The sequence below is a fragment of the Mus caroli genome, chromosome 7, assembly GCF_900094665.2.
Source record: "Mus caroli chromosome 7, CAROLI_EIJ_v1.1, whole genome shotgun sequence".
NCBI lineage: Eukaryota > Metazoa > Chordata > Mammalia > Rodentia > Muridae > Mus > Mus caroli.
Genome location: NC_034576.1, coordinates 122,371,073 through 122,382,496, shown reverse-complemented (window position 1 = coordinate 122,382,496; position 11,424 = coordinate 122,371,073). Strand labels below are relative to the sequence as shown.

Here is an 11,424-nt window from a genome sequence, read left to right as displayed (position 1 = left end):
AAAAAAAAAAAAAAAAGAAAAAAGAAAATGAGTCAAAGAGAAATCTTTAAAATTATAATCTCAGTAAATCAAGTGTAAAAGTCTCAACAACAGAGATCAGTTAGAAGAAAGAGTACAAATACTTGAAGACAAAACACAGGATCTCTAGGACATCATTAGATGATCAAATCTCTGTCTAGTCAGCATTCCCAAGGGTGAGAGGCCACAGGTTGAGGGTATAGGAGACCTAGTCAATGAAATAATACCCTAAAGCATTCAAATGTGGACCATGTAGGGGATAGAAAGCACTTAGTGAGGCAAAAGTAAATTACCCAAGAGTAACCTCTCTGAAACATTTTATGGCGAAATCTTTTTAAAAATCCAGAACAAAGAAAGGATATTAAAACCTACAAGACAGAATCACCAAGTAACACACAGAAATAAACTGACTAGAGCCAGAGTAGATTTCTCCTCCTCTTCCTCCTCTTCCTCCTCTCCCTCCTCTCCCTCCTCCTTCTTTTATTTATTTATTTTTTTAGACCAGGCTGGCCTCGAATTCAGAAATCCACCTGTCTCTACCTCCCAAGTGCTGGGATTAAAGGCATGTGTCACCACTGCCTGGCCCAGAGCAGATTTCTCATAGGAAACACTAGAAGGTGGGAAGGAAAGTATGATGGAATTATGCAAAAACTAACAGCAACCCCATGCAGAGGTATGTATACAAAGGCAGAGACCATGAGGAGAGAGAGGAAGAAGGAGAAAGAAGATGCACCATGAGGTAGGTGGAGCGTGAGCGCATGGACATGAGGGCCAGCCAGTTGGAGTAGGATCAGCCCAAGCAAATCATAGCAAGTAATACCTCAGGATTATTGACAGGGAGGTAGACAAAATAGCATAGAGAGTTGATATCTGCCCAGCTCTGGTGCTTTAAAACTTATTATAAATATAATATAAAGGTTTTATGTTTTTTACTTGGGAACTAAATGATCCAAGGTAGGGTAGAAACGTCCAAAGAATGTTTACCACAATAGCTCAGTAATAGGCTAACTTATCAAAATGAAACAAAGAGATCACAAAAAAGAACTGCAGAAATTTCTCCAGTGATAGATTAAAACACAAAACCAATCATAAATGAAGAATAATTGCCAGTAAACAATGCCAATAAACAAAAAATTAGAACACAATGCCACTTACTGTCTTTCTAAATACAACTAAACACACAAGCAAATTTGTCTATACACCATAACCCTACTCAAGTTTTTCTCAGCTGGATAAACTCATCTTTGAAAACCCTACAATTAGTCAGTAATGAAACACTGACATCTTTCAGAGTGAAAGGCGTCTGTTGTCTGTTATTCCCCAGAAGAGACATAGGTAAAACACACACATAACATATATGTACAAATATAAATACTTAATATGTTACTTGTAATATCGCTTGCATCACTTTCCTTAATGTGTACATGTATATATGTATACACAGTATGTACGTATAAAAGGTGCACACATGGTATTTTTTTAATGATAAAGCCAATAGGGCAGGAACACTCAAAGTACCCTTTAGCCCTGCTCTCCCCCACTCTCTATGGTCTGTCCTTTCCTTCTGGGACGAAATTAATGCAGGTACTGTCACAAAGGGAAGACTCACCCTTCATCTCCAGCTTACATATCAAGTCAGTCCCAAATGCTAGCGCCGTGTTGGTAATGAGGCAGAGAGCCAGCTTCCCACTGAGGCTTATCTGGTCATACTTATGATATAGTATCAAATATGGGAAGAAGGTGAGGAAGTGGAGGAACCCTGCAATGGAAGTGGCCAGAGAGGCTGGAAAGGGAGAAGGAAAAAGAGGGTCAGTTGACACAAGCCTCCCTTTTACTACAAAGGCATGAATACAACTCTCCAAAGGGAGGGGACTCTTTTGCCTGCCACTCTATTGCCAGCATTTTGCACTGTGCCTAGTACACAGAAGGTGCCCCATCATGACTCTTCCTTAACTGAGAGTGCAAGGAGACATTTTCCTGACATTTATCCAGTGGCATCTGAAACTCCTGAGGTTGCTTCCTGAATGAGAGTTTCTTCCGGTCAGCTCACCTTTATTAAAGAGTGTGCTAATCAGGAAGCCGAGCAGCATTGAGGAGACGGCAAAACACATGAAATAGAAGGCGATGAAGAGCGGGTCACTATGCTGGAAGACTCTCTCATGTGTAATCTGATGAAATAATCAGGGAGCTGGTTTAGTCACGAGTGAAGTGATGGGGGAGAGGGGGGAAGGCACAGAAGTGAAGGAAGATATGGACTACCTCCCTAGGGAAATAAGTCAAGCCACTCGGAGACGCTGACGTCACTGTCTACAAAGGGCCATTCATCTGTGTCTCTTTCCCCACTCCTGATAGACCACACTTTTCGAACCCCCACAGTGGAGTCAGTGGAGAAACACATTAACTCTTGGGTAAACTAACCCACTCTGCCCACACTTCAACTTTCTCATCCTCCTTAAGGCTGCGACGTGCTGAGTGCAAATGGATACTTGCCTTGAGGAATAAAATCCCACACAGCAAACAGATGATGATGAAATACATCAATAAGAAGGTGACGAAGTAGGAAACCCAGAGCATAGCATTACTGAGTCCCACCATGAGCTGGTATTCCTGAAGGGGAATCAACACAAGCCAAGGGTCATGAAAAGCACACTTCAATCGCCTTCGTACACCTTATTCTACATGACTTAACTATCACCACCCCCAATTTACCGACAAAGAAATCACACCTCATGATAATCAAAGGACCTAACTGAATTCAGCCTTGCACCCAGTCAGTGCTGTGATTTCAACACAGAATTCTGGGTTCAGATTTTTTTTCTCCTAACAGTAAGTTCTGATTCTGATATAAGAAACATTTTTAAAAAACTAAAAAAGGAGAAAGTTAAGACTAAGTTGGGCAATGGTGGCTCGTCTTGGTCTTAGCACTCGGGAGGCAGAGGTAGATAGGTCTGCAGAGTGAGTTTCAAGACAGCCAGGACTACACAAAGACCCTGTCTTACAAAACAGACAGATAAGCCAAGCTAAGATTAGTCTTCTTTTCATTATGCCCTGCTTCCAGGAAACAATAAACCCAAGAGGTTTCAATCCCACCATAGGTTTGAGCAGCGAAGGGCAAGCTATGATGCATGAGCTGACTTGCCACCTTAAATTTTTACAGATAAAGCTTTATGGACACATAGCCACATTATGCCACTCTCTCCGGCTGCTTTCATCCTAGACTTCACCTCCACTAACCTCTTCTGGATTTACAAACTAGAAATCCAGGGGACTGGAGAAATGTATCCCTTGTGGAGCTCGTTGGCTTCTTAGGCTTTCGGGTGCTGTGGTAAAACAACAGCTTGGGTCGAGTTGGAAACAAAAAGAAGCCAACTAGCTCATCGCTCTTGCAGAGGATGTGGATTCTGTTCCCAGCACCCACAGGATGTTCACAGCCATCTGTAACTTCCATTCCAGGGATCCAACACCCTCTTCTGTCCTTTGCAGGAAACAGGCACACACGTGGTACATATGTATACATATATGCAAGCCAAATAAAATACATACAAAATAAAATAGGATTCAAATTAGAATGCCAGACTGAGAGGTCACAGTATTACAGATCATACTGAAGGACACCCTGTTCCTGTCTATTCAAGCTGCCTCTTTGTGTCACCAATGCCTCTCTTTCCTAATGGCTAGTGATAAAGGAAAAATCTTAAGACAGTTCAATTTTTCAGTTTATTTGATAAAAGCAATAGTTCATATGAGAGAGAGAGAGAGAGAGAGAGAGAGAGAGAGAGATGGGTCACACCCTGCAACAGTAGAGAGTCACTGAGCTCTGCTAGCAGTGTATGTAGACAGTATTACAGGAAAGTGACATACAGACTATCCCTGTGTGGTGAGTACTCAGCCAGTTTCTCCTTTTTTTATGCAGTCCAACACCCCAGCCTATGGAGTAGCGCTGCCCACAGTGGGCAGGTCTCCCAACCTCAGTTGACCAATTTAAAACAGCCCTGGATTGCTCAGAGGTCTGTGACTAGGTAATTTGGATCCTGTCAAGGGAATGACATCGACCATCACATAGCATTAAGTACAGAATGCTGCACAGAGAGGCAGCTTTAGGACAAATTTAATTTACATTTACAACTTTCCCTTTTGACCAGTGCCGGGGTCTGGGAATAGCTGCACTACCACTACACATGATCAAGGCTCTGGATTTGGTTCATGCCTGCAGAGAAAAGCATGCAACTAGCTAGTTAGCCAATCCCTGGGAAGCACACTGTTTCTGGGTAAGGACAAGAAGGAAAAAAATCAAGGCGAACTGGGAAGATATACTGACTGCTTAGCTATGTGCTGGTAATAGCCTGACTGGTGGCAGTGGGAACTGAAGCAGAGCCCAGCAGCTGCCTTGAGGTGAAAAGACAGGTAAGTCCAGAGAGGGCAAAGCAGCTGAAGTTTCCAGGGCCAAATTCCAGAGAGGGCAGAGATTAGCAGGATACATGCTCCAGGCACCTTAGATGGTGCCCCCAGCATCTCCATCTTAGAGCTCATGAGGATATATCCCAGGGCCAGAACACAGCAACATAGGCAAAGAAGAAATTCCAGTTGCCAACAGCCAGATTAAACTGTAACCACCATCAAAAGGTTATCTACCAGGATTTTATGTGAGCAGTGTGTCCGGTTTAGTGGGCCTAGACCTGGATTTTCAACCTAAATACTATTGAGAAGATTTTCTGTGTAGAACATCGTCCTATGTGTTTATGCATATCAAGGCTTCTTTGCTTTGATATGGCTGGCAGTTCAGTTTTGCATCACAAGACACTGTGGTGGGCATTATAGAGTATGCAGCAGCATCCCTGGCCTCTACCAACCCGATGGAAGCAACATCTGTCTTAGTTGTGAAAATCCCCCTCCAAACATTGCTGAGAGACCACTGGAGCAAAATTGCCTCAAACTGAGAACAAAAGCTTTAGAATAAACCCTACTGTCACCCTACCCAACAACAACAACAAAAAAAACCCTATAAATTAATAGCTGGGTGGGTGTGATGGCATATGCCCACAATACCAGAATTTATGGAGCAGAATCAGGAAGATCATGAATTCGAGGCCATTACGAGCTATATATAATATTCAGGCTAACCTTAGCTACATTTGAAACTCTGACTTAAATACAAAACAAAACAAATCAAAATTGGGGGCTACAGTTCAATGGAAGAGTACCTCCCTGGCATATGCAAAGCCCTGGGTTCCATCCTTTGAATTGAAAAAAAAAAGAGTAGGAAGAGATCTCAAAGAATAAACTGTTTCCAAGATACCTAAGTGTGCCTCAAAAAAAAAAAAAAAAAAAAAAAAAACTCGGGAATGTAAAATCCACTCAAACGTCACAATGTCTGGAGTTCAGTTAAAAATTTCCATGTATCATAAACAGTCTCCAAGATGGCTTTGTCACTTTTGCCTTCTGGTGATTCTGTTCTTGTTACTTCTCTTTGGTGTAAGCAGGTTGCACAACTTGTTTCAGTCAGTGGGATGTGGAGAAGGTGGTGAACTCGAGTGCCTGTAGTTACATTGTACCCCATATAAAGGCAGCTGGTGCACTTTGAGAATATCAGTTGCTCTGGCCAACAACAACAAAAGAAACTAAGAAGTTCTGTCCTGGGCCTTTAAGGAACTGAATTCTACCCACAACCCTGAGGAGCTAAGAAATGATTCTTTCCCCACCACAGCTGCAAACAGGAGAACAGACTTGGCTGAGCCCAAGAGTAAGTGTCATGCCTGAATCCAAGACAGGGAGAATATGAGGTGACAGGTGTGAGTCATTTGTTAAGGTGCTGCGACCTTATATAGCAAAGGAGAACTAGAACCCATCATGAGAAGATGTGTAAATTAGAAACCAGGAGATGAAGACATTATGCTTTATTACAAGTCTGCTAAAGTATAATGAATAAAGCGCAACTTGCCAGATAGGCCTGCTAACAGCAGCAGCATCAAACAGAGTGAAGGAGTAGGTTTCAAAGTGCCATTATCCAGAATAACACGATTATTATTCAGTATAACCCACTATAACCTAATTATTACCCACTATAACATAAGTGTAAGTCACGAGAGTTCATCCCTATTACCACACTCCATCTGTGGAAACAAGTTGTATGGATTACAGCTCCGTGGAATATGAATGCCTGTCAGATGCCAGAGAATTGCTATTGCACAATTCTGCTTAAGTTCAAAAGTGAGCCAACACTAACGTGGGCTTTTACACAGTAAAATATCAGTAGCCTTTAGGAACAAGAGCACAAACTGGATTTTTTTCTTTTGTTTAGTATTGTTTTAATGAAGGCACAAAGTTGGTTTGGGTACAGAAGAGGGTGTGGATCTGGAAAGAGAGAGGGGAGAGGTAAAGATAACCAAAATACAATGTATGAAATTCTCAAAGAATTAATTTCTTTTTAATTTTTGTTTTAAGGCACGCTCTCTCTATGAAGTCCTGACTGGCCTACACATTGTGTAGACCAGGATGACCTGGAACTCACAGTAATCCACCTGCCTCTGAATCTCAGATGCTGGGATTAAAGATGTGAATCACCAGGTCTAGAAATAAAAAATATTTTCAATTAAACAAAACAAAATGAATACTAGCTTAAAGCGTCTAGTTTAAGTCTCTGTGACATGAAAAATAAACTGGCTGTTTCAATTGGTAGCTAAAAAATAGATTTGAAAAAGATGATTCACCAATTAAGGAAGAAAAGGTCTTACAGTGAGAAAAAACAAAACAACAAAAACAAAGGATGGTTTGGTGATCAATTGTCACTGAGGGGCAAGGGACTAATATGAAAACATTAGGGGAAGACAGTTGTTGGCCAAACCAAAGAGAGTGCTGGCATAGCTAGATGATGAAATGTTAACAAAAGCTTGAACAACTGGCAGATGGCATTACTACAAAGGGAGAAGGAAGGGGAGCCATCAGGGGTTGGGGAGAATCAGGGTTACATTAATTCCCATGTGTAAGGGACAAAGGAAATAGAGACATACACAAGACTCTTGCTCTGTTTTCCTTGGGTACTAACCTGGAGTGTCTCTAATTACTTTCAAGGCAGAATATTGATGTCACCATTTTGGAGATGAAGCACAGAAAGACTTCCCCAAACACTACAACAGCAGGAAATGGTGGGGATATACATTATGCATTGCAGCACATGGATAAAACTGAGGTTTTGAGCATGGGTGATTTGGGGTATCATAGTTTCACCTCCTTAGCCAGGGAGGAGAAGAATGACTGTGTTCCCTGTTGAGATCTGTCTTTACTAAGCCCAGTGTCACTGTCCCTTTGGGAGTAGTCAGTGGACTGACTCACTCGATCTGGACATCACTTGACAAGCATCTCCAAATGCCTTAGCAACAAGATGATGTGTGGGGAAATCCCTGGAAGAAGTGTGTGCAACATTCAAAAACTCAAAGTCAGTCATGTACATATCCATTTCCACTGATGTCTACTTCCTAAATAGGTCCATGGGTCGATCTCTGTCCCACACACTAAGACAACCTAACTCAGTCTTTCCTGCCTTTTACCTGGCCTGTCAGAATTACCTTAAAATTATCTTCTTGTCTTTAGTCTTGCCTAAATGGCCAAGCTTTGTCAGCAGATAATGACCCATGGACCAATTCTTCACGCTGGTCATTTCTTTATATCCTGAAACCTAAGAATGGTTTCTGCATTTGTTTTTTAATGATTAAAAGGAAATGGAAAAGAATGTATAATGGTGAGGCATGCAACCTCTGGTGTATTTTCTTTCTTTTGATTTCCCTTCAAGTCAGCCAGCCCTCCATACCTCTGCACACCTGCTCTTTGTGGAGGTAACAGTGCTGGGCACAGGACTAGCCTGTGCCAAAGCCCTTGCTCTGGTAGCATCTACCTATTGAACCATATCGTTCACTGCTGCTCAGAACAACCAACGCCACCACTGTACTTCAAGAATAACTTTCCCCCCTTTTCCCCTAGCTATGGTGAATAGAGCAGTTATGACCATTGATGAGCACGTAACTCTGTAGTTGGATATAGAGTCCTTTGGATTTATGCCCAAGAGTTATGGTACAGTGAGAGCTTACGGTAGACCCAACTCTTCGATGAACCTCTACACTGGTTTCCATAGTGGCTATGCCAGTCTGCACTGCCGTAAGGAGTGCCAGTAAGGAGTATGTGTTCTCCTTTCCCCACAACCGTGGCAGCATTTGCTCTCATTGTCTTTTTGTTTGTTTTGTTGTTGTTGTTTTTTTAATCTTATTTTTTTATTTTGACTTGAGTAAGATAAATTTCCAAAGTAGTCTTCATTGAATTTTTCTAATAGCCCAGGACATGGAACATTTTTTTTAAATGTTTTTCAGCCATCTGGATTTCATCTTTAGGGAACTCTATTTGATTCCCTGCTCTGTTTTTTAAACCAGCCTGTTTTCTTGATGTTGAATTTCAAGTTCTTTGCATGTTCTAGATACTAACCGTCTCTGTCCAATGTCTGGCCAGTAAACACCCACTTGGGTAATTAAGATATTACATACATCTTAACTAAACTTTGAACAATGTATAAGTAGAGAGTTGTCTTCTCTTTTTTTTAAACTACCAGTTGTAGGATGATTATAGATGGGTTCTAGAGACTTCTAAAATAATATCTCATTAATTACCCCAATAACAACAAAAGTAGCTACTACAGTCTTCAATTTACATTTAGGGAAACAGAATGATCATAGAGTTAGCTACTGATAAAGCCAGACTTTAAACACGAAGTCCATCAGAGTCCTTGGAACAAAGGAGGTAATTAGTAAGTAAGCATTAAACAAGCTGATGGACAGGTGAGCGCTCTCGAAGCTTCCTGACTGCAGCCACTATTGTCTATAATGAAGTCTGATTTACTTCAGACTGAAAATCATCCCCAGGAAGATCACAGGTTGTAGCAATTAAGATATATTTTAGGTTACATAATTCAAGACCTTGTCTGATTCTCTCCTTACTTCATCCCATAGACATTTTCGGGGCATTACTATCTGACTCCTTTCCATTGTGTTCTCTTAGTCATTTAGTCAAATCAAGAATTCTCTTAAAAAAAAATCAAAGCCTCAGAAAATTGATCGTTGGCCCTGTGCACACTCCAGGCAGTCCACGATTGCATGCAGCTCCCACAGGATGTCTATTTAGCAGAGACAGGTGTGCAGAAACTACCCAGCCCTCTGCACACACTATTCTGCTGGCCCAGAATATTACAAATAAAATGAAATTACCTTTAATCTCTTTTCCTTTTCCAGCATAATGGTCCCAACTATGACAAGTGCCATTTGAGTAAATGTAAATAAAATTGTCCAAGGAAACATAGCAATGAAAGTCCACAAGAAGCTGTCGTGAATAAAGGCCGGGTGTGGGAATCTCTCCGCATAAATTGTGGTGTTGGCAAATATGGCTTCAGCTGCTCTGCCACTGTGATACATCATGATGGCCTTGTCTACCGAATGCTGCACGATAAGAAATCCTTCTCTGATGTATCCTAAATGAAAAAAGAAACCAAGCAAACAAACAACAAAACAAAACCAGAGACTGTCAAGTTCAGGATACTAACATACAGCCAGGGAGATGACAGTAACAGCTCAGATAATTCAAGACTTCTAGCAATTTCACAAATGCCTATTATGATTTGAGACACGTATAATGAATACCATGAGATCTAATTGCTGACTTCTCAAAGTTAAAACACCCCATGAAAATAATACCATAACCTTATGAGGTGTCTTTATCAGCCAAACTGAATGATAATTTTAAAATTGTAAGCAAACCTCTTGTTCCTTATCTGTGTCCTTCCAAAATTGCTATGTTGAAGCCTAATACTTGGTATATTTTACAAAGGTAAGGCCTGTCAGAAGTGATTGGACATAAGTACTCCATCCTCATGAATGGAACGCTCTCAAAGGGAATAGACCAGAGTGGCCTAGTCCTTTTTGCCCCTTCTCCCACTAAAATGTCATGAAACAACCAGTCTATTCCCATGCCCTGAGGACAGAGCAAAAAGCTATCACTTCAGAAGCACACGGTGAGTCATTACCGAAGGACGAGTCTGTCGGTGCCGGGAGCTTGGACTTCCTAGCTTCTAAAATTAGGAGAATCAACTTTCTATTATTTTTTTAATTATAAGCATTGTGACATTTTGCTACACCATCATGGAATTGACTAAAATGTTTCTACACACTGAGATATGACATAGGAAGGAAGCATAAGCAAGAAGTAAATCTCATTTACGATATCGAAAAGAATAAAGTCAAGACAACCACATTCAAGGAGGTGGAAAATGTACATCCATCAAACTGACAACCATCGGGAAGATAAAGCAACACAAGTAAGCCAAAAGATGTCTCCTGTCAGGTTAGGGTGATGAATACTGCTTAGTGGCCTTTCACAGAGAGATCTACACACTCAAAGAAAATCTATACGGAACCCCAATGGACATGATAAGTAACTAAAACAATGTACAGAAAGAACACTGGAGCCTTTACATATGCTTACTATAAAGATAATGTAACCAAAAAGAGTTGATCATAGACTACATGTAGAGACACACAGACAATAGTGTGTCCATAGTTAATAACACTGTAGTGTGAGCTTTAAAAAAAAATCATTGAAGGTAGACATCATGTTTGAAGTTCACCTTTAAAATTCACAGACTGACATGGTGGTACATACCTTTAATCCCAACACTTGGGAAGCAGAGACATCTCTGTGAGTTCAAGGTCAGCTTGGTCTACACAGCAAGTTCTAGACCAGCCAAAAAGAAAGCAAAACCTCATGTAGCCAAGTCTGCTCCAGTCCTCTCAGCCACTGCCTTTCACAGACTCTCAGTGTGGCAGCTGCTGTTTGGATGTGGTCTTCTTCCTCGTGGGCTTTATCTGTTGAAAACTGGGGCCCCAAAGTGGCAATGTGGAGGTGTTGGAATCCTTAAGAAGTGGGAGCCTACTGGAAGATGACTGACTTCCAAACATGTTAATATAATTTCACAGACTAGACAGGTCTGGAGGGTATGAGCTAATTCCTGTGAGCCTCATTATAAACTGGGGAAGCCTGGCTCTTGCCTGCTTCTTTGACTCTTATCACATGCATGCCTCTTCAGCATGCAGACAGGCCCTTTCTGCTTCTCCACCATGTTGCTGTGTAGCTTGGAGAAACAAAATAGGAAGGAAGGCTGTGGCCATGTGGTTTAGACAATCCAGGTAAACAGCACCCAGACTCGGGTAGTCACACAGAACAGGCTAATGCCAAAGTTCTAATAATTGGTAAATAGAATATTGGTGGAGAAAAAAAGAAGAAATGAAAGAAAGAAAGAAAGAAAGAAAGAAAGAAAGAAAGAAAGAAAGAAAGAGAGAGAGAGAGAAAAGGAGGAGGAGGAGAAAGCAAAGAAGA

General features: G+C 41.2%; 1 protein-coding gene across 1 annotated transcript in view; it reads right to left on the bottom strand.

Annotated features, from left to right (window-relative positions):
- The window catches only part of LOC110298830 (ATP-binding cassette sub-family A member 3-like), a 105,091-nt gene that overhangs the window by 80,843 nt on the left and 12,824 nt on the right, over positions 1–11,424 (bottom strand). Inside the window, exons 7-10 of the mRNA XM_021168316.1 lie at positions 9,264–9,523; positions 2,509–2,625; positions 2,069–2,186; positions 1,628–1,801 (exon numbers count right to left, since the gene is read on the bottom strand). Of these exons, the coding sequence (XP_021023975.1) occupies positions 1,628–1,801; positions 2,069–2,186; positions 2,509–2,625; positions 9,264–9,523 (669 nt within the window). The remainder of the gene's footprint in view (positions 1–1,627; positions 1,802–2,068; positions 2,187–2,508; positions 2,626–9,263; positions 9,524–11,424) is intronic.